Source organism: Octopus bimaculoides, chromosome 7, assembly GCF_046866305.1.
Source record: "Octopus bimaculoides isolate indiv1 chromosome 7, ASM4686630v1, whole genome shotgun sequence".
NCBI lineage: Eukaryota > Metazoa > Mollusca > Cephalopoda > Octopoda > Octopodidae > Octopus > Octopus bimaculoides.
This window is the reverse complement of record NC_142934.1, coordinates 33,350,135-33,375,011: the sequence shown is the minus strand read 5'-3', so window position 1 is coordinate 33,375,011 and position 24,877 is coordinate 33,350,135. Positions and strand designations below refer to the sequence as shown.

At 37.5% G+C, this 24,877-nt stretch overlaps 1 protein-coding gene and 1 long non-coding RNA gene across 2 annotated transcripts in view; both read right to left on the bottom strand.

Moving 5' to 3' along the window:
• Positions 1-13,171, bottom strand: part of LOC106883404 (thioredoxin domain-containing protein 15) — a 67,605-nt gene extending 54,434 nt beyond the window's left edge. Inside the window, exons 1-2 of the mRNA XM_014934399.3 lie at positions 12,734-13,171; positions 4,659-5,427 (exon numbers count right to left, since the gene is read on the bottom strand). Of these exons, the coding sequence (XP_014789885.1) occupies positions 4,659-5,427; positions 12,734-12,791 (827 nt within the window). The 5' untranslated portion in view covers positions 12,792-13,171. The remainder of the gene's footprint in view (positions 1-4,658; positions 5,428-12,733) is intronic.
• An 8,268-nt stretch (positions 13,172-21,439) lies between these two features.
• LOC149134647 (uncharacterized) overlaps positions 21,440-24,877 on the bottom strand; it is a 45,750-nt gene continuing 42,312 nt past the window's right edge. The window contains exon 2 of the long non-coding RNA XR_016242600.1: positions 21,440-24,422. This is a non-coding gene — a long non-coding RNA (uncharacterized LOC149134647). The remainder of the gene's footprint in view (positions 24,423-24,877) is intronic.

Below are 24,877 nucleotides of genomic sequence, written 5' to 3'. Positions count from 1 at the left end.
TCACCAAGTACCCACAAGATAAGACCCCTCAATTGAGTGGGGTACAGATTGGAGAAAGAAGCTATGATAGATGGAAAGGAGTAGGTGTCTTAAAGAGGTGAATACATGTCTTGCACACCTGGAAAGTGAAAGACAGAAAGGTAGAGGAAGAAAGAGATGTGAGGTCCAGGTACAACATGAATATGAGACAGAATAGGATGTACTTCGAGTGAAAATAGTGTGACAGATGATTAGAGATAGGGAATGAGTTGGATATAAAGGATATCAGTTCAGCAGAGGGGGAAGTGAAGGAAATAAAAGATGAGTTGTGGAGGAAGGCTTGACAGAGCTTAAATTTTGCTGAGATCAACAGGTCTTCTCAAGCACAGCATACTGCCATTCATCTCAGTTCCTTGTCATCTCCTCTAAGAGGTTCAACATCGTAAGATGAGTCTTTACCACTTTCTCCCACAACTTCCTAGTTCAACCTCTTCCACACTTAGTGATCAGCACTTCTTTATACAGCTGTCTTCATTCATCTGCATCACATGACCATACCAGTGCAATCTCTCCTGCATGCCACATCTGATGCTTCTTATGCCTATGACATGGTATTTTTACTTACACCTTGTCTACATATGGAATAGGGTAATTTATCTGAAGGGATTAGTGTTTTGTTTGTTCTCCTGCTAATTAGAACTTTAGTCTTTTCTAAGTTAACCTTAAGACCCTCTGATTCCAGATTTTGTTTCCATATTTGGAATTTTAAATCTAATTTTTCTACACTTTCATCTATAAGTATAAGGTCATCAGCATAGAAGAGTTCCCATGGGCAAGGGGTCTTAAATTCCTTCATTGAATCCTGATGAACACCTACCTGCACACTAAATTCACTGCTGTACTCATTGTTAACTCTCACTAACCATTCATCTACTCCTAGCTTTCACAGTGACTGTCAGATGCGGGATTGAGACACTCTGTCAAAGGTTTTCTCCAGGTCAACAAATGCTAAGTAAATACTTCTATAATTACCAAACTATAAAGTGAGCATCAGTAGTGCTTCTCTCTGGCATGAAACCAAACTGCATCTCATCTAGATTAACTTGTTTCTTATTAATTGGGTTATGACTCTTTCAGTGACATTCATAACCTAGTCCAATAATTTGATACCTTTATAAATACTTCTTTTTAAAACAACTCCTTTACCTTTGTAACAGTTGACTATGATGCAGCTACACCAATCATTGAAAGAAAATTAGTGAAAATGAAAGATCATTTGGAAATATGAAGGTCACAATTTGTTGTTATTGGAACAATCTCCATAAACAAACTGATACATCTACAACATCCCTAAACAAAACAACACAGCTACAATACCCCATAACACTACTACAACACCAAGTTAAGAACACCATCTATCCCACTCAGCTCAGAGAAACATAAAACACATATAAACAGTGGCAGCATTATCAATAGTATCATTTAGCTTCAGACACTGCATTTGGATGCATACCATCAATGATAAATGCACTAGGATATCAAACGTGCTGATTGAGACTGAAGCCATTGGCGGAATATATGGGTATATAGCGATATGAAAGAAGACAATATGTTTATACTGTTACACAGTACCGACATCATTCATCACTGCATGCTAGAGTGTGTAGTATGGTTCAAGTCAGATAAAGGTATGGTAAATCTGGAACAATGCAGCTATGAGAACACCTACTTGTTCAGCTGACTACTTCCATGCCATAGGTCTGCTCAATGTAAGTTAACCTGGGACTATACAACTACTAATTACTACCATTACTACTTCACACCTATCTTATCATCTCTAGATGGTCTTTAGTTAAAAACAATATTTTTTTGTCTTTATCAATTATGTCTTCAGGTGGGAACTTTTAAAATTTGGTTAGAGATGCAGACATAGCTATGAGGTTATGAAGTCTGCTTTTGAACCACATGGTTTCAGGTACAGTCCCAGTGCATAGCACCTTGAGCAAGTATCTTCTATAGCCCCAGGTCAACCAAAGCCTTCACAATGGATTTAATAGACAGAAATTGAAAGAATCCATTATATATATATATATATATATATATATATATATATATATATATATATATATATATATATATATATATACACACACACACACACACACACACACACACACACACACACACACACACACACACACACAGCTGGGCGTAAGTCCATTAATCATTAATTAACGAAGTTGACATTTTTGTTAATGATTTAACTTTTAAGTTAACTTTGAAAATCATTATCGGACTAATTAACTTACGTTACATTTAGCTTCAGATAACTCAAGTCCGTTAACCCAAAAATTTCATAAAAAACAGTAAACGTTTAAAAGTTTCTATTGTTTTCAGATTGTCTCAGCATTTTTAATATTGTACGCATCATTCTTTCAACTCTGATGTAATGCCACTTATTATTATAAGTAACTTGTTTAGCCCTGCCTGGATTTGAAACCAAATCCACCAGCTTGTTGCTTGCAAAGACAGTGGGAAATTTTGTTTGTCCTGTGAAGAAGGAACAGTGATTGATGTGATTCTACTTGATCCGTGACCTCACTGAGGTGGATGCCAACAGAGAAAATACTGACTTCCATAAAATGGAAAAAATAAACAGAAGGAAAAAAGTTGGTATTTTGGTGTGAATGCAAATATTTTAGTGTGAACACAAATATTTCAGTGTGAATGCAAAAAGCTGTTACATGGTAGCAGGGCATGCTAGAAATAGCAGTCAAATCTTTCCTTTTCTGGAAAAGGGAGCTGTTTACACGTGATTTCAATGTCACATTCGTTGAAAGCATGCAAAATAACTTGCAAAAGAAAAAAAGACCTACGAAACAAAACTCCCTTGGTAAGAAACTTTGTGGTCCCCACCACTCCTCCCACTTTTCTTCTTCGGAAAAACATGGCTTGCGGCAGGTTTGGAGATCAGATATGTTGAATGCACCCGAAAAAAAAACTGTAGAAAGAAATTATTCCACACCGAGGTACAACATATTTACCAAAAGAATAAAACTTTGTACTGATTATACCTGTACTTTATGGTTGCCATCTGGGATCATTTTAGTAACAAATAAAACAGGTGAGATGCATTAAGAATTTCAATTTTAGTGTTTATCCATAATGTTATTGCTTTTACACCTGTTAATTAAATTTACCTGCCCATAAAAGTTAGATTTATTCAGCAAGATCAGCTAAAATTACGTAACTATAAACTAGTGGTATATAAAGCACCCAGTGACAAAATTTCTAATCTGTATGTAAAAAATTTACAATGTCACAAGCAAATATTGTGGACACCCGTCTTGAACCTGAATAATTCAAAATAACGTGAACAAATAAGCATTACATTTGACAGATTTATCTGAACACTAAAGAAGATTTTTTTTTTCTTACACACACATATAACATGGCCTTGCTCAGTTGGGACTACACGTGTTATTTTGATATCTTTCCATAAAATTTGTTTATGGGGAGAAAAATATCAATAGATGTGTGAGTGAGAAAGAAACAAGGTGGGAGGTTTGGGGATGTGCTAGAAACAACAGCCAGATTTCCCTTAAATCTTACATTTCCCTCTGAAATTATTAACAATTCTTTTTTAAACTGAAAATGTTTTTCTCACGGGTTTTAAGTGCATAGTGAAAAAAAAAAAGCCATAATCGTTTCAGACTGGGGTGGTGAGGGGGGTGGCAGGAGTGAAAAAAAAATTTCAAAATTAAAAAATTTTTTTTTTTCGTGAGAAGATACCTCCCATCATTCTGAAGACTTTGATGAAAAACATTGGAGAAAACCCCAGTCAAAACTGAGAAATTCCAACATATGTGGGCCATCTGATCCAAAACTCCATTTTCCAGACCTCCCCACCCCGCCATCTTCTAAAACTTTTGCCTACAAATTTCTTTGTAATCATAATCTATACTGTTTGAAAGGTATTTGTATAAAATTTCATTAAAAAATATCTATTTTCAAGAAAGTTATGAGGGGGAAAATGTCGGGTCCTGTGAACTTTCCAAAACAGTATATAAACAATTATTTGGTGGAAATTTCGTTAAAAAGTACCCATGTTTCTAGAAGTTATGAGGTAACAAAGTCAGTAGGGTGGATTAACATTAACTTCTATTACATTTTCCAAGAATTAATGAAGTTAACTTTTCAATTAACGGTGTCCATCTGTGTGTGTGTGTGTGTGTGTGTGTGTGTATATATATATATATATATATATATATATATATATATATATATATACACACACACACACACACACATAGGCAAAGTAGATAGTGGAGCATAATGCAGTCTTTAGACTGTCAATTCCTATCAAACCATCCAACTCATGTCAGCATGAAACATAGACATTAAATGATGATGGTTCAACTTGTGGTATGTTCACCTCCCTCGCTATTATTTAACTTGTCCTGGATACATACACTAGTGGAAGATAGAACCTTCACCTGTACTTAATGTTAAGAAACATTAATGGCATCAATTTCACCAGTCAAGGAGTATCTCCAAATCTTCCTCCAGACACAGTAAAGTAAAGAAATATTATGGATTAAGGAACTCATCTGAAACAAATGCATAGAGAAAAGCAGAGAAACTCATTACAAACGTAAAGCGAGAAACCTGCTACTAACCTACTGAACTGTACAGCATCAACAGCAACGATATCCAGTTGTGGGAATGCTCTTCCCAATGTGTTGTAGCTTGGAGAAGCTTGTGCACTAAAATGACACCATGGAGCATAGAAAAACACAAGAATACAGTCTGAACCAGTAGCATTATTCTCAAAAGTTAATTTCTGTAACAAAGTGGTGCCATTCACCATCTGTACGCTTCCAGTTGTGTTCTCTGTGATGTTTTTACCTGTACAGTGGAAGCGTGGTTTTTTACTAACAGTCTCATTTTTATCTTGGTCTGCAGCTGAGATCTCCCCCATTGCACTACTGTTAGAGCTGGTATTAGTAGTGGCCTCAGCATTTGCATCAACTGCTGCTGTCGTGCCACTGACTGTTGTTCCATTTGTTGTTGATGAGTCAGCTACAACAGAAACTCCTTCATCAGCAGTATTTGTTTCCTCTGCTTTGATGTAAAGCTCTATTTCCTTTTGAAGATCTGAGATGAAGGCCCAGAAAGAATACTGCACAGATTCTGGAATTAACAAAGAAACCCATTCCTGCCAAAGTTCTTTCTCTTGACTAACTTGTGTTGTTTCTTCAGGTGTCTTCTGTGTAGCATCAGTAGCTGAGGATTCAGATTCCCCATCAAGTGGTTTAACTACAGTCTCTGGTGATATAGAATCTTTGGTAGCAGTATCAGTTGGTGTGTTTTGTTCAGAATTTGGATTTTCTTCCTTTGAATTTAGCTGAGTATTTTCCCTGACATCAGATGCCTGCAGAGATGTAACTAAAAGAAAAAAATATTTCCATATCAATATATTTCATAGAAATGTGAAGGTGAAAAAAAACAGAGAGTTCCAGAATAAATGTAGTATTGAGTTTCAAATCCTAACCATGTCTTTTTTCTTTTTTACCTTTTATTGATCATGGGTCAATAACATAAGAATCAATACTGTTATATAATAATCTAAATTACTTAATTACATCCGTCTTATTGGTACACTTTTTATGTTATTAACTCCAGGAGGATGAAAACCATAGATATGATTTGAACTAAGAACAATGAAATTTATAACTAGATACAACAAAATAAGTAGTGCAATATTTTAGTGTCCCAGACAGTTTTCCTACTTTAGAAGAAAAAATCCATCATAAGGACTATCAGTAGAATGTTGAGAAAAAAATTGTCAAATTAAGTTTCACATATCACAAAAATGTTATATACTATAGTTTCAAGCATCATCATCCTCCTCGTTTTATGTTCACTTTTCATGCTTGCACGGGTTGGATGGTTCTTTTCTGTGATGGGTCGTTGAAACCCCTACTCGCTCATGTTTGATTTTTGGTATGGTTTCTACAGCTGGACACCCTTCCTAACACCAACCACTTTACAAAGTGTACTGGGTGAATATTTTTCATGGCAAAAGTACTAGAGAGGTTGTCATGACTTTGAGAAGGCTAAAGGGAACTTCTACACTCCACATTTAACAAAACGCACCAGCATTAGAGAGGATAGGAGTGACAGTATGATAGATAGCAAGAGGTAGATAAATGAACATATTTTTAAAATATAGTTGCTAACTTATATAAAATATTTAAGGCTCTTAGATTCTGAGTATTATTGTACCTAATATAATTCAGCTCTAAACTCATTTGAGAAGTTGACGACCTTAATCCATGATCTAACAAACAAACTGCATTCATGCAACCATAAGAAAGGAATCATCATTTTAATGTTCACTTTTCCATGCTTGCATGAGTCAGACAGAGTTTAATGAGGCAGATGCCCTTCATGTTGCTAACCCTCACCTTGAAAAGGTATGCACCAGGTAGAGTAGGGTAATGTCTGTGGTTCTGAGCTATGGTTGGTGAGAGTCAAAATATGAGATAGGATAATTCGGTTGTGTACAGAGAAAACCAACCCTATGAGTATTTAGTGCCTAAGGGGCTGCTCCAAATTACACATTACTTTGAGTAGTACGTCCAACAAGTCATAAATTCTCTTGGTGTATTATAATAAATGAATAATAACATACAATGGATAATTGTCAGCTCATTACAGCTGTTTCTTATATACATTTTTAATAGAAGAATGAGATTACATCATCATAAAAGACAGTAATCATCAGATGAGAAGTAATTCTACAAAGCAAAAGAATATCCAAGAATACAGCAGGGATGTGTCTGTCAAGAGAATGACTTACTATGTTGGCCATTTAGGTTAAGAATGTAGTTCTTGAAAATTTGATACCTAAGGTCAGTGACTCGGGTGAGGAGTCTGCTAGAATAGATCATGGGTAGACTGGAATAAGTTGTAGGAGATAATTTATTATAGTAGGCAATGGGTTATGGTTGTAAGGAGGGGTCATAAAACAATTAAGGATAAGGGAAAAAGAGAAGATAAATAAATCAAACATAAGGGTGGAGAAAAAATAAAAATAGAAATAAAATAAAAAACAAAAGTGTACGAGTTGATCAGGTATAAGGTCAGGGTATAAGATTCTAAATGATCAGGGGAGGGAGATAGAGGAACATAGAATTTAGGGGTATTCAGTGGATATTGGTTGAAAGTGTAGGGAGGGGGGGAATATGAAGGCTATCAAATAATGAGATCAAACTTTATGGAATTAAAGTTATAGTAGAGTGCTACCTATCAATAAGGAGTTCAAAAATTTAAAGCAGGATGGGGTTATAGAATGAACTACAGCTAGTATGGGATTAGAAGAAATAGCAGATTGGAATCAAAGGCTCCGTAAATCTCAAGGGATGCTTACACAATGACTGTTCATCTTATAAATTAAGACATAGGGCTGGCAGGACATCTGTAGCCACAAAGATTTAACAATGTTAAATTTGATTTAAGTTGGGACATCATTAGGGTTGCTAAACTGTATTTAAACAGTAGATACAAATGCAGACTTTGCTGCATGGTGCTATTTGAAATTTTAAGTATCTAATAGTGAAAATCTACTACATAATAAGCTTGACCTTCGCCTTTCCTGTATACATAAGGCTACCTGCATGTTCAAATACCTTAAGAACATTAAACAACCTCTCTAATAGCCCCCAACCTTGGTCCAATCCAATTTGCTCCCTCTTTCACTGACCTATCAATCTACCCATTCATTTCTGAACCCTCCTAGTCTCATTTTCCCTTTACCAATACATTTTAAACCACACTTACTATATTTGCTTTGTATGCTATATTGAAGGAACTAACCATTCTATCTGTGATATACCCGGTATTATGCAATAGCGATGACAGCGAGACTTAATTTCTTTTAGCCGCCTGCACACAGTAGACAGTTCGTTTCCATTTCTACAACTTATGTACTCCTTACACGCACACAAAGATAATTATACCATCCAATTTTGATATCATCGCCACCCGTTTAACATTCCATAGTTAATCATTAGACTACTCCCTATCGCTGGTCTTCCTCGATTCCAATCTGCTATTTCCTCTAACCTCGTACTAGGTGTAGTTCATTATATAACCCCATCCTGCTTTAAATTTTTAAATTTCTTATTGATAGGTAGCACTCTACCATAACTTTATTTCCATAAAGTTTGATATTATTTCATGGCCTTTGTGCTGTCCCCCACCTACTTTCAAACCAATATCCACTGAATACCCCTCAATTTCTGTCTTTCTCTATTCCCCCTCCGCTGATCATTTACCATTAGCTAGAGGTTCTCATACCCTGACCCTATACCTGATTGGCTCATATGCTTTTTTAAAAATTTTATTTTTATTTTTCCTTCACCCTTATGTTTGATTTATTTATCTTCTCTTTTTCCCTTATCTGCAATTTTTTATGACCCCCTCCTTACTTACCACAACTCATAGCCTACTATAATAAATTATCTCCTACAACCCACTCCAGTCTACCCATGATTTATTCTAGTAGACTCTTTCTCAACCAAGTCACTGACTTTAGGTATCAAATTTTCAAGAACTACATTCTTAACCTAAATGGCCAATGTAGTTAGTCATTCTCTCATTTCATAGTTGGCCTCCACAGACACATCCCTGCTGTATTCTTGGATATTCTTTTGCTTTGTAGAATTTCTTCTCATCTAATGATTACTGTCTTTTGTAATGATGTAATGTTCTCATTCTTCTATTAAAACATTACGTAAGAAACAGATGTAATGAGCTGACAATTATTCATCGTATGTTATTATTCATTTGGTTATGTGTGTGTGTATGTGTGAGTGTCCGTGTCCTTGTTTTGACATCATGTGATAGTTGTAAATGGGTGTCATACAAGCAGTGTCATTTATTTCCAATATTCTACAAAAAATGTCTAACCACAAGGAAGTATTACCTTTCTTGGAAACAAATGAAGCTAATGAGAGGAAGGGCATCTGGCCATATGATATCTGCTTCAATAAATTCCATCTGACTGAAGGATAGAAGAGTAGATATTGAAACAGTGATGATAGCCTCATCTTTACAGTGTATATTTACAACTACATTATGTTTTCACCAGTTTGACCTTTGACTCTTGTCATAGATATGTACATAACACCAGACTGGATTTGAACTAGAAACTTTTCTCTATTGAAGTTAATAACATTCTCTTGCACACCAAATCTGATTCCTTTCATACTCAGCATTTCTCTCAGCTTATTTGTGCTGCCATTCATGCACATTAACATTTACATCCAACAGTGAATGTTTGCTTCATTTCTTTGTAGTCTTTGCAGATGCTCTGCATTTTAAGTTCACATCTTGCTGCCATGCAGCATTGCACAACCATTACATTGTCTTCCCTCAATTCAGAGATAGAACCCCTTTGCTGCAAGCAAAGATAATAGCTCCTTGAACATTTTCCACCCAGTTAATACTATACTTTCAGAATACCCCCACTTCCACTGCTAATTATGTCACATAATAACAGAAGCTGTCATCTCCTAAGGTCCACTACGAGATGTGATGTGAAACCAGTCAGAGATCAAACTAATCAAAGAAATGTAAATATACACTCATGATGAAATTGACTTAATCATCATCATCATCGTTTAACGTCTGCTTTCCGTGCTAGCATGGGTTGGACGATTTGACTGAGGACTGGTGAACCAGATGGCTACACCAGGCTCCAATCTGATTTGGCAGAGTTTCTACAGCTAGATGCCCTTCCTAATGCCAACCACTCCGAGAGTGTAGTGGGCTTTTTTTTTAGTTTCCTTCTACTAAATCCATTCACAATATTTTGCTCGGCTCACTATCAGACAGAATTCATTGAGACAGATTTTCTATGGACAGATGCCCTTCCTATCACCAGCCCTCACCCATTTACAAGTAAGGTAATATTTCCCCATGGCTGGACATATTTTCACAGAACAGCAGCACTTGGTATCAGTGACAGTCATTTACAACTATCATGTGATGAGATAAGCAGTTACACACATACACACACACGTTTATCATCATCATCATCATTATTTGTCTGTGGAGTGCTCAGCCACTTGCACGTTAATTTCACGAGCAAGCTGTTCCGTTGAGTGGATCAACTGGAACCCTCGTCGTCGTAACCGACGGAGTGCCAACCACGTTTATATAAACACACATATCAATAAGTATTCGGACTGTTGCTATAGTAACAAGACTAAAGCACACAGAGTGAAACTGCTTGGCACAGATTGACCTTGAACTCTGCTGTGCATGTGCACTAAGTCTTAACATTCTAGCTCACTTCCACTTCCAAGTAGTGCTTGGAAGGAATGTGTGTAGCATGTGATCATTGCATTGACCATGCCAGAGGATGTTGAGCAGAGAATTTGCATCAAATTCTGCCAAAAGCTTGGTGATACATGCTCAGAGGCCTATGCAAAGTTGCAGAAAGTGTATAAGCTGCACACAAGAGCACAAGTGGTTCGGACGTATCCAAGATGGCCAAAAAAATGTTGATAGTGACAAACGTTCTGGGATACCTGCAACCAGCAGAACTGAGATGTGCATGCAGCTGTGAGGGAAAATTATTGAATCACCATCTGTGAGTTATCAGAGGATGTGCAGATTAGTTATGGTTCAGTTCAAACCATTATCATTGAAGATTTGGGTAGGATACGTGTGTCTGCCAAGTTTGTGCCAAAACTGCTTTCAGCTGACCAAAAAGACACTCGGGTTTCAGTTGCACAAGATCTCCTTGATTGTGTCGAGAATGATGAAAACTTTTTCAAAATGGTCATAACAGGTGATGAATTGTGGGTCTATATCTACAACCCCGACACAAAGGCTCAGTCTTCGCAGTGGAAGACCCCAACCTCTCATGAGTCAAAGCAATGTGAAGACACTGTTGACCGTTTTCTTTAACTATAAGGGGATTGTTCATCATGATATGCACCACCTAGTGAGACAGTAAAGCAGGAGTACTATCATAATGTTTTGCGGCATTTGCGGAATGCCATAATTGCATGCATCCAGTGAGTGGCAATTGCACCATGACAACGAACCTGCCCATTCAGTGCAGCTTGTGCAGCAGTTTTTGGCTAGGCACAGCACTGCCCAGGTCTGACAGCCACTGTATTCCCAGATCTCGCCCCTTGCAACTTTTTCCTCTTTCCAAAAATCAAATCCCACTTGAAAAGAAGAAGATTTCAGGACATCAAGGAAATCAAAGTGAATATGATGAGGCAGCTGCTGATTATCCCAGAAAATGAACTCCAGGAATGGTTCCATCAATGGAAACAGCGCTGGATTAAGTGTGTGGCTTCCGAAGGGGACTACTTTGAAGGAGACTAAATGCCAAATTGGTATCTGTTGTAGTTTTGTTTTTAAAGCACCAGTCCAGATACTTATTGATCAGACCTCGTGTGTGTATATATATATATATATATATATGTATATATATATATATATATATATACATATATATAAAATCATCATCGCTTTAATGCACATTCTCCTATGCTTATACCAGATAATTTATTGTCAAATGGAAGTGAAGGACACTACTGTATAATGGAGACGCTCTTTTACAACTACCGTGTCAAGACAAAGAAACACCAACTTACACATACACACACATAAACATACATATACACTTTGATTTAGGGGGCACGTGATATGTCCAGATTAATTTTATACTAAACTGACCATGGTGTCATGTACATCGAAATCGCAATCTAAGCCCTTTTCGATACTGTAAGCATTTAAAGTCCTACGCATGTTCTATTTGGTATAACGAAGTTGAAGACGTATAAGAATATTCTTGTGCATTTAAGATAGTTTATTTTCATTCAGCACTTCTGTACGTATTTAGCACAAGGCCCGAGATATTGTAGTTCTTTGGGCCTCTGATCAAGTAGACTTATGCCCAAAGATTCTCCAGCTGTGACCATCCACCTCTCTCCTCCCACCCTGTTATTACATCCGTCTAGGGAGACGGTCTTAAACTCTGACCGACGGACTTTCGGAATAGCTACCACTTCCACTTGGAAGGAAAAGGGTGGTTGTTACCTTCTGTGAAAGAATTTTTTCACCAAAAAAATTTGGTTCGTTTACATTTTTGTCCCACAATTCCGGGCCCTTTCTGATAAATTATTACATCCGTCTTGCGAAACGAATATACATATAAAAATGTACTCCTTCTTTCTAGGTATATTGTAGCTATTGAGTTATGCGTTTAAGACAATAAAGTGTACGATATGAGGTAGATTTGGCCGTTATTTCTAGCAGATCGGGCAACCTTATGAAAGCTTCCCTTGGTGAGCGGTGTGATGCGACGTCCATGCCTTCGTCGGGAACATTCGCGAAGTAAGTGAATTAAAAGTGCTTCCCCCGGTAATAAAATTCAGTTATATAATTTTTTTTGCTCGGGTCAAACACTTTAGTTTGACCAAAAAGAGAACATGTGCTCAAAAAAGCACCATCGTAACAAAAAAAAATTAAATTATCGATAATAAACACAGTGGTTGAGTTCTACATGAAATATTAAAATTCAACTTAACACAAGACGAGACTTGTTTTATTTTGCTCTTTATAATTACCGTCCAAATCTCTTATTAAGGTAATTACACAGAAACATTGTTATATATGTGATATGCACGAGTATATATTACAATAGAAAATTGTTTTCTCTTACCTAGCATTACAAACACTGCCAGGCTATAAATACAAACAAACAAGCTGGGAGCAGCCATATTTGAACATACATTTACCGAAGTTCGCCAGAAAACGGTCTGTGATTGGTCGTTGTACAGCGAATATACTTGCACTGGACAAATTAAGAGATTGCTTATATCAACTACAATTCAATGAAAAAACAAAAAATCCGAGTCACTGTCTATGGTTGTGTTGACTTTTTTTTATGGATGAAAGCATTAAAAGCTGATTATAAATAATTATGCAATGAGTAAAAAACTACAATTAATGAATGACTGGATCTATTTTAAAACGGGGGCCACATTTTTCATTAATGTTTTACGTAGTGTTTTTGGTACGGAAAGACTTTCAAACTTCGTATACTTATCTATTTTGTGTTATAGAACAGAAAAATATTTTTGTATTCGAATTTATTTCATGTAAAAAATTGTCTTATTTCGATAATTTCAACCAATCACTGACAAGTATTCAGTTGTTTATATTTACTCCTTTGGCTGATTAAGCGATGTAAAGCGTATTTAATCTCCATACCTTCGTTTTATTTGTTTTTTTTCATTTTAAATTTGCTTTAACCCTAACCCTAACTCTAACCCTAACCCTAGGGTTAGGATTAGGGTTAATTGTTTCAGAATTTCAGAATCGTTTGTTTATGTAGTCGGCACTTAATGTATATCGGCTGAATGGACGTCAGTGATTGGTTGAAATTACAGAAATACGACAACTTTAACATGGAATAACTTATGGATTTCTTTTTTTTTTAAGAAGACTAAGAGAAAAAGATGTTTTATATGACACATTCTACCAGTGTTCCAAGTTTCAAAGTGTTTCGTTAATGAAAAATGTGGCACCAGTTTTAAAAAAGATCCGAATGACTAATATAATTATTTCGGCGAGTACGAAAGACAACTCCATCATGTTTCACTCCTATTATAACCTCATCAGCTAAGCATAGCCTTTACGTTACTTATCGTAGTTCAGTGGTAGAAAAATTACTGAGCAAATGTACAAGATTTTTAGTAAAATTGTTTTGGAAAAATTGCTTGGTTTGTATCCCATAATCCATGGTTCTGAGTTTAAATCATATCACTGACTTACAACTTGGAAGTTAAAAGATAAATTTATTTTACCTCTCTAAAATAAATAAATATTTTATTTGATCATTTGCAATATCTCATACAAAAAAATGTAAATGCGCTAAAATATAAAAAGTTGTACACAGAACACATGTGTTTTTTTTTATGTGTTGGAACATAATTTATTGTTATGTAGGGACCTTGTTTGGCCCTACCTGAGATTCGAAACCAAATCCACTTGCTTGTTGCTTGTCAAGATAGTCTGAAATCCCTTTGTCTTTGCATCCCCCACACTGGATGATTAATGGGAAACACTTGACCTAAGACCTTTTGCTGGTCAATGAAGGGTCAGCCCTTTGTTTAGGATTTAACCTACATCCTAACCATAGTCTATATAACACAGAGCATTTCCTTCTCTGATCTCTTCAGTCTACACAACTGGCATGGAACGCACGTTCGTGTCAGCCATGGCCAAGAGCAACACTTCTCTTTGACTTTTTGGCAGAAACTGAAGAGCACCTTTTGGCTGACCCAAAGGGACAATGCAACCTATACCCTTTCTTCCTTTCTGTCAACAGAGTGTAATCCCTACTCTTTTCATCTCTACCAGCAGAACACACAACTACTGACCAGCAGGTGAAATTTTGTCACTGTCTACTGTTGTCTTAACTAATGACTGTGGGCAAATCAACTATGTACAACTACTGCTGTCTTACTATCAACTGCAGGCAAATAAAAACAGTTAATATTATTCTGCATTCTTCGGTGTTCTTCATTTGGTATCTCTGATGTGAGAACCTTACATCATTACATCAACAGTAGTGACATTGACCCTGGCCTACATTACATGCTACAGTTCCATTAATAGGAAAGGTGTTCATATAGTACATTTAATGGAAACAATATGATAAAACAGCTTCATATGACATGTAGGGTAAGTCTCTGTCAGCAACTCAACATGGGGTGGGGTAGTTGTTACCAACTTTGTAAAAATATATCCTTTATTATTTTACTGGTTTCAGTCATAACTGGTTTCAGTCATTCAGGCGCTATGATGTATATTCTTCAATTATCCTCAGTTGAATATGCAGCTGTAAGAATGGCTATTAGGAGAATGTAATGCAACTTGACCCCTGAAATGGTGAGAGTAGAGAACCTCATGGCAGCTTGGATGTTTTGACACTACAAAACTGGTGGCTAATTAGGCCCCTTTCACAGGTTCTAGTTGAATCACTGAACTATCATGGGAACTATAGCCGTTCACTGGATAAAATCTTGATTTGTGCACGTGATCAAACCATGACTAATCTGTGACCTGAAATTCGTATGTGGCAAAACACGGGATTGAATCCAATGCTATGACAGTCTCATTTTGATGCTCAGAATGAGACTGCTTCTAGTCCAAACTATCAGCTGGCATATTTCTATCAAAAGAAAAGCACTAACACTGAATACAATAAAGTAGTGTGATGTGAAGGAGGAAAAAGACGAAAGCAAAGAGAGAATTGTGGTAGTCTTATCTGTCAGTCTGGGAGGGTCGCTCACAACGTCCACATATTCTGTCTCGATCTGGAAGGTTAACTCACAACGTCCATGTGCTCTGTCTGCTGATGTACCATCTAACATGTCTACTCTCATGCACTGTCCATCACCAACTGACTGCTCGCACCTCGCTGGCTCCGCATGCCAACTGCGGCCTTTCCAGTGGGACCCACAGGTCCCACTTCCGCCAGGACATGCATACTCCCTCACTTCCAGTCCTTCCCTACAACACAGCCTGGTTCATAACATCACACACTGCCTTGATCTGAAGATCATTCAACCAGCCTACCCACACCCTCCCCTCAACCCTGACCACACACCTTAACTTGTCTTGTAATCAGCCAACCAGTGAAGAGGGCACTGCTCCCTCTGCGACTGCCATGCGACTTTAGGACTGGCCTCAATTCCTGGCATGTTGCTGCTGGCTTCGTCCTTTTGTCCATTACTATTGGTCCCATCCTCCGTCGCATAGATGATCCTGCGCACATGCAAAACATGATGTGGCATGCTATCTACGGACACATTGTACCTTGAATTTACAGAGGTTACAGTCCCCTTTACCCATTGTGATGTGCACTGTGCATTTGGAAGTTTAACCCAGACTTCTTCCCCAACCTGCACAAAGGCATGCTCTTTCTCTTCTGTGAGTTGCAGCAATGTGGTACATGGATGTCTCTACTCGTACTCGAATATTGCCCTGTGTGGCACTGACTCCTCAGCCTGTCCTGACCTGAACAATGTTTTATACCAAAAAACGGCCTTGACTAGCAAGATGTGGCCCCTCTCTGCTATAGTCTTGATGGTGCAATGATGCCTCTCCACAACCCCATTGCCACTTGGCCAGTATGCCACCCTGAAGAAATGGCTAACATGCCACTTGTTGAGCATTTCCGCCAGCACCTCTGAGCAAAATGCAGTGCTATTGTCCACAAGCAGCTCATCCACGAGGCCTTGTTCTAGGAATATCTCATTTAGTATTCTTGTGATTTCATCCGTGATCTCCATCTTCATCTCCCTCCATATGGCCAACCACCCCAGTCTGCAGTCGACCATCGAGAGAGATGTCACCTGCCGGTAGTGCGTCACGTCCACTGCCAATCGTTTCCAGTTGTGTTCCACTGGAATGCTTCCTGCCTCATGGACACCTGGAGTGGGATCAATGAACTGGCACCTGTTGCAGCTCCCAACTACTCTTTGCACACTCTACCTGTAAACATCAGAGTCAACTTCCCTGGCTAGGAACAGGGCCCTGTCCACCCTCATGTGACACATGGTATGCAATATCCTCAGCTCCGAGTCATTCAGTCAACACACTTCTGCCACTCCTTGATCCTCTGGCATCCGTAGCCAAGCTTTCTTTACCCTGGTCAGGACGTCCGCTCTATTCCTCTCAGAGGGCACAAAAACCACACTCAGCCTCAGGTCAAACTCAACAGCTAACTCACTCAGAATTCCCAAACGGTGTTTTATCAGCATCTCTGCACCCCCTTTAGTTTGCACCCTCTGCTTGCCATGATGCAGTCACTCTTCAAGACTTCTTGCATCATGGCAGTTGTCTTCTTGCCCACATTGTCACTCCACCTCACTCCTTCAGCTCACTTCTTGATGAAGCTGCATGCTGTCTGGAGCCATCCTGCAATCTGGTAGCATCCCAACTGTTTCCCACACACAGAAAACAGTTTTTGCCTACTCGTCTTGGAGCCCAGTTCTGGGATCTCATTCCCTCTCTGAAACACCAACGCACCGGCCTTGTCTCTCCGTAGCTTGAGTTTCAGTGCAGCTCCTCCCTCCATCGCCTCCGGTGGTTTGGCAGTTAGCCCCAAACTCTTCAGGTGGCTTATGACCTCTTTGCCAACACTATGCTCTCATCCACCAGAATGTCATCAATATAGGAATTGGTGGCTCTTTTCACTTTGTCTGCCTTTCCTAGGATGGTTTTGAGAATCATCGCCATAATCTTCGGTGCTGAATTTAGCCTGAATCTCAACCTGGTCAGGCAGTATGTCCAATCATTATACCTTACCAGCTAATATTTCCACAGTCTCTTGGCCACATGCAGCTGCAGGTATGCCAACTTCAAATCGATGATTGTAGAGGCCCCTGTCATCTGCTTCTACTCTCTCAAGGTTTTGCTGCAAATATCTGTAGCTTCGCTGCCCGTATGGCACAATACATGGTTGTTCAGCTCTCAGAAATCTAATACTGTCCTGACTTTATGCTTTGTCAGCTGCACCACTGCCATCAGTAGTAGCACTCTTCTCTCCACTTCCTCCTTCTAAGGAATCAGAATACCTTCCCTGATCCACCGGTCCACCTCTCCATCGAACTCGCTTCTGGCATCCCCTTTCAGGGTATGCTGATAGCAGCCTACTGCGTTTTTCAATGTCAGAGGATTTCCCTTCCAGTACCATTCCACTGTCCACTACCGGCTGTCAAACACAGCCCAAAAATCCTTGTCTGTAATGGTGTGTGCAACATATTTTTCTTCACCAATCTCCTGTCGTGAACTCATGGCGCATAGCGCCCCTGCATCACAAACATTGCACCAGCTTCATTGACCATGACACCTCCCAAACAGACAATGGCATCCATCCCTATTACCACATTGACTCCGTCCGCCATGCAAATTTCACTTAACACTTCTACACTGCTTTTCTCATGGTAAAACAATAGTTTTTCTGTGAACAACAACCTCTCTTGCCAACCTCCGAAAACCACTCTTGACAACCTCCGACAACCTCCCTAGACAACCTCTGACGACCTCTCTTGCCAACCTCTGACAACCTCTCTCCTCAAGCTGACAGTTTTTGTACTTTTTCATGACGGAAAATACACCTTTTGTGACAGTTATAACGAAATTGCTTTCTTATATCAGAGTAATAAGGCGTTTCAATAAAACATCTAAACCCCCGGGAATTACCAGGTACACCAGCTAGTATATATATATATGTGTGTGTATGTGTGTATGTATGTATGTGTGTGTGTATATACACACACATATATATACATACACACACACTCATACATATATACATACATATATATGTGTGTGTGTGTGTGTATGTATATATATGTGTGTGTATATATACAGGGGTTGGACAAAATAATGGAAACACCCAACATTATAGCATCATAATTTTGAAATATCTAGAAATCTGTCAAAAGGTATTTATTTTTATGTTTTTTTTATTTATTATTAGTGTTGCTTAATATAATTTGCTAAAATTGTTGTTTCTTTTCAAATATCATCAAAAAAAGGTAATCAAAATTCATCAAAATGACAGATCTATAGAACTTTCAAAGAGGTCGAATTGTTGGTGCTTGTATGGCAGATGCTAGCAAAAGAAAAACAGCCAAAATGTTTGGTTTATCAAGAAATAGTGTCTCAAAAGTAATGACAGCTTTTGAGAAAGAGGGAAAAACCTCCTCATCAAAACAAAACTCCAGAAGAAACCAAAACTTTCAGACAGGGACCATCAGACTCTTATATGAATTGTTAGCTCCCAAAATTACTGCAGAGCTTAATGATCACCTTGAGAACCCAGTTTCCACAAAAACTGCTCGTCAGGAGCTGCACAAAGTCAGATTTCAGGAGAGGGCTGCAATCAGAAAACCACTACTTTCAAAAAAACAAACGTTGCAAAGCGTTTAGAGTGGAGTAAAAACCTACAGATTTGGTCCCTTGAGCAGTGGAAGAATGTTATTTTCTCAGACAAGTCATCCTTTACCTTATTTCTGACCACCGGCTGAGTATACATGTGGAAACAGCCAAAAGCAGCATTTGACCCAGACTGCCTTCTTCCAACTGTTAAACATGGAGGAGGATCTGTAATAATCTGGTGGGGCTATATCTTGGAAATCCGCCAGCCCAGTGGTTTCCCTTCATGGCAGAATTAATACTCAAGACTATTTAAGCATTTTATCTGATCAAATTCATGCTATGCTTGCAGAAATGTTTCCGGTGGGAAATGCAATCTTTCAGGTTGTTACTAAATGGCACGAGGAACCTTCTAGTGAAGTTGAACATCTTATCTGGCCACTACAGTCCCCAGATCTCAATATTATTGAACATTTATGGTGCATTTTAGAAAAACAAGTAAGGAGTCGATATCCTCCACCATCATCACTACAAGAACTGAAGATTGTTTCAGCTGAAGATTGGACAAAAATTCAAACTTTGTATGAATCCATACCTCATAGAATTCAAGCTGTATTTATTGCCAAATGTGTTCCTACCCCATATTAGAATAAATTTGTTTGAAATTTTAAGGTGTTTCCATTATTTTGTCCAACTCCTGTATATATATATATATATATATATATATATATATATATATATATATATATATATATATATATATATATAAAATATATATGCATGTATACACACATATATGTATATACTTTCATCTACATGTGTATATAGATGCATATCAGGGTACAGGACGTTAGAACAATGAACTACAGACAACGGAACGAACACATAGGAAAACAGAAAGCCACTTGGAATTATTCATCAGCTGCCTCTATTCTAACTTTACGTTTCGAAGATAAGGCAGGACGTACTCTAGAATAGTCTCTTCCTGAGTAGTGGATCAACCAACTAAACAGAGGATTCCAAGGTGGCAAACGTAAACCAAGACAGGAAAAATTGGACAGTGAAAACAACATAAAAAAGCCGTACGGCCAAACGCGAATCTGATGTAGAACGCTAGTAGTTCGTCTTGCCTTCACAGCGGCTGGAGTGAAAAGAAAGTTGACCACAGGTCACATGAGAGCAGAGAGGGTGGTGGAGGGAGGAAGTGGAACAAGGAGGGAGAAACAGGAGTGTATAGCAGTGAATTGGAAGTTAGAATAACAGAAAGAAGCAGAGCGAGACGGGGAGATGGGTAAGGAGAAAGATAGATAGGTAGATAGAGGGATAGATAGAAAGATAGAGGAAGACAGATAGATAGATAGATAGATAGATAGATAGATAGATAGATAGATAGATAGATATACATATCTTTTATTATTTACTTGCTTCAGTCATCAGACTGCAGCCATACTGGAGCACCACCTAGAATTTTACAGTATTTGATAGTTTCAGGCAGATTTTTACTGCATCACATGCTACACCTCCATGTTGCTGAGGTATGTGCAGAATTGTGTGTTCTTTCTCATTGTTGGGGGAGTACAAACTCTTCCCAGTTTTGTTTTGAATAAATAGTGTTTTGTGTAGGATGTGGGCTGTTCTTAGCAAGGTTATTCTTTGGATGGGGTGTAGTGTTGTGGGTCCAGGCATAGCTTCTATATTTTCGTTCAGTTATTGTTTTCACCTTCATGCCCAACATCTTGAATACTTCAATTACAACATTTTTGTACTTTCACAATTGCTCCTCTTCTTTTTGGACAATATTTTAGCCAGAAGGGACTGCAATGTCTATCAGTAAGCAGGTGCTTTTTTTTTTTCCAATCCTTGATTATTATATCTGGGAATTAGCTTTTATTTTTTTGTCAGTTTGAACTGGCATATCTCAAATGATTGCGACCTGGTCATTGTCATAAAACTTGTTTGGAACATATTTATACCAATCTTTGTTAGTTTTTATACTGTAGCATTGGGTTCACTGAATATAACTACTTACTTAGTCATGTCTGCATATGTATTCAGATTTGGCAAGGACTGAGCAGCCAGAGATGATGTGGTCAACTGTTTCATTGTGCTGGTTGCACATTCTGCATTTGGTGTTAGGACCTGTTTACATTATTTTGCTTTTATAGTTGTTTGTGGTCAGGCATCAGTCTTTTGCAGCAAGAATCAATCCTTCCATTTCTGCTTTTAGTCCAGAGCTTTTGAGCCATTGTTGGCTTTTACTTTGGCTCATTTCATATCTGTCAAGCTTTGCAGGGTACTGGCTATGGAGTGATTTTTCTCTCCATTTCTTCTTTAGCATGTTTTGTAGTTCTGTTTACATGTTTTTTGTCTCTTTAACCATTTCTGCTCTGTCGTATCAGAGATCAGTGTATTAATGTAGCTTGTTTCTGTTTTATATTTTGTCACCTCCTTGTGTATAGAGAAAAGTGTTTACTTTTTTTTTTTTGTGTTACTTTATTACATGAAGTAGTCTTCCATGTAGTGGTTTCTAAGTACTTTTCTAGTCCAACTGTTATTCTTTTATTGTAGTCCTCTATCTGTGTCAGGCCATAACCTCCTTCTGATTGTCTTTTGTTTTAAATTCTTTCTGTGCTTGCTTTAGGGTGGTGGCCTTTGTATGCTGTTAATAGATTTTTGGTTTTTCTATTGAAGTTTCTCAATTCATTGATCTTCCAGTATATTTTGTTAAAGCTGTAATTTATAACTGGCATGGCTAGCATGTTTATCTCTATTATCTTATTTTTAGCGTTGAGTTCAGTGTTTAATACTCGTCTAACCCTTCTGTAATATTCTCTCATAATTTTCTCTTTCATTTCTGTGGGCTGTATTTTAGCTGATTTTTCTATTCCTAGATATTTGTATGGGCAACTGTGGTCTAATTTTCTGCAATCTACACTCCACCCCATCATCTCTTTCTCTCCTTCTTCTCCTGTCTGCTGTATCACTGTTTCATTATTGCTATTCTACTGCTTTTCACCCATTTCTGTACTATCACTTATTATGCAGTCAGATGCACCACTAACCCAATTCATATGTATTATGGTTCATTCCCACCCCTTATCTACCATTTACTACATCCACCCCTCAATCTTACCCAATCTCTACAATCTAATGTATATTTATCATCAACTACCCTCCAACCCTTATTCATTCATTATATCCAATCTCTCACTCTCAGGTATTCTTCATCTCTAACACTCTCCTACTCTCTGAATACACTCTTGCAATTTCTACTCACTCACACTCCTTGTTATTCTGTTCCCACTCACTTCTACTCACTTTGTATCTTGTGGATCTATTCTGACATCACTTCACCTTTATTTTATCTCTCTTTCCAGCTCCATCCCAGTCACTCTCACTCTCTCTTCCATAAAGTGAGTTGCTATGAATCTCCTCTACAACAAGAAACCGGTTTTATTCTGGCCCATGCTTTCATATTTTAATCCCTTATTTCTTAGGATAAAGCTGCCTTTCACTCTACTGTAGCCCTATTCAGTCAAATGGGATCTCAGACTTGTGAGATGCATAGTGATCTCACTAGTGCTAGTGCCATGAAAAGAGTACCCACTATGCTCTGTAAAGGCATTAGGAAGGGCATCCAGCTACAGGAACCATGTCAAAATAGGCATTGGAATATGATGCAGTCTTTGGACCAGTTAGGTCTTGTCAAACCATTTCATTCAGGCCAACATAAAAGATTGATACTAAAAAATGGAGAGATGGATAAACAGTCAATATGTTACCAAATGGTTCTGTGCAGATAACTTTCCAGAAGTGGAAAGGTAAATTCAGTAATCAGACATGTATGGCTTGTGCTCTTAACTACAGGAGGTCACATCTAATTTATGAGTTGTTGTAAAAATTGAGTTACAATTCATAGCAAAGACGGAAACATTCAATGGATATGAATTACATTTTGTCTTCTTGTTGACAGAGATGGCTGGGGAAGTAGAATATATCCCTAATATTTTTTGTTGGAGCCTGGAATTTGTTAGTTTAAGAACTACTGAGACTATGTAATCTTTCTTAATGTTTTCTGTAAAACTGAGAAAGTTCAAGAACTGCTACTAAATTTTGATCACTAGTTCACTTTTCACATTTTTCACTGAGGAACAGCACAGTATTGTTAGTAAAGTGAAGTAAATCTAGATTTATGGAAATATGAAATATAAATTTATTAGGTAAATTTTTTTATTTATAAGTAGTCTTGATAGGAAAAAAACAAGGAACAAAAGGCACCCTTATCTCTCGATTGCCTTTTGTTTTAAATTTATAACATGTTACATGTACCAGCTCAAGAAGCTCATCAAAGATCCCTGCTATTTTGGTAAATAGCAGTAGAAAGAGAGCAGGAAAATATCAGCAAAACAAAAAGAAATTATTGAGATATAAAAGAACTCCCATAAATCACCTTCACACCCATTTCTACAAATACACTTTTTCATACACACATTTTTGATTCCATTATGTAAACCCTTATGTAGAGAATAGAACTTATAAAATTTGAAAATGTTCTTCTTGTAATAAAAGATATTAATAATAAGATAAATTTATGTGACAATAAAGAATATGTTATTACTAAATTGTTTCACTTTCACATGTGATTTACTTAAAGCTTTACTCAGGCCCTGCCCTTAGATATAATTAGAAAACAAACCTAGAGCCAGGTTAAGTAGCAAGCACCTGATTGTAAAATCCAAGCTCATTAACTAAATTTCATATCAATCAATATCAGACAGTGAGCCCACAATTACTCTTCACAAAAGTCAGCTAAAAATAGAATCAGATCAAGAAACCTTTCGTCATCATTAGCTGTAAGAGCTTCTCAAACTTTTCCCATAAACTTCAGTATCAATATCATACAAAGAATCATGAAGTCACATACAAATGATACATACCAATTATAGAAAGCTTAACATTTCTGGCAATCTTTTGCAGTTTAGTTGCTATTTGATGTTGTTACTTATAAAATGCTGCTGCTTTATTTAACTTTCATTAATTTTAGTATTTGTCTCTTGGCATTTGTTATTTCTGGAGTGTTGCAACAAGAAATATCCTGTGTATAATTCTGCCTTAACCTGCCATCTTCAAAGAGCCAACCCTTTCAATTATTAATAAGAAATACTATAACTGTTTCTAATATATACTCAAGGTTTGAGACTTTAGGGGAGAGTGGGTTAGTTGGTTACAGTGATCCCAATGTTAGACTGTTCTTGATTATTGGTCCCAGGAGGATAAAAGGCAAAGTTGATTGCAGCAGAATTTTAACCCAGAATATAAAGAGTTGGAAGAAATGCCATTAAGTCACCTTGTTTGATGTTCTAATGATTTTTTGCTAATTCACTCCAATCCACTTCCCTTGCTAATCCAAATAAATGCTGTAATGACATTACTTCTGTGTTGTAGAGCTCTTTGATCTAACAAATGGGAAAAAAACAGAAATATATTTTAGTTTATGATAAGCAAACTGAGATGGGCCATTATCAGCACAATAAAAACTATGGGATGGATTTTGATAAATGAATGAGCCTTTATGTAGTTATTTCAGTTGAGAGGAATAAAAACCAAATCTCACCCTACCACCTAAAAAAAGGGGTTGGAGGGCAAGACATGTTCTATAATGTAGCCCTACTTATAATATATTTGGAAAAAAATGAGGGAATGGTTGAAATGTCTTTCATCTTAGATCTATACAACTAGGGTATATCTGGGGTTAAACAACAACTAATGATTTTCAAGCATTTATAAAAACAAAAACTCAATGTTTCCCAGTGTTCTTAGTCTTTGGCATCCTAAGAAGAGAAGAGAGCACAACACTTTAGAAGAAACAACACAAGGAGTTACAATACCTTAGGACTATTGTCAGTCACAA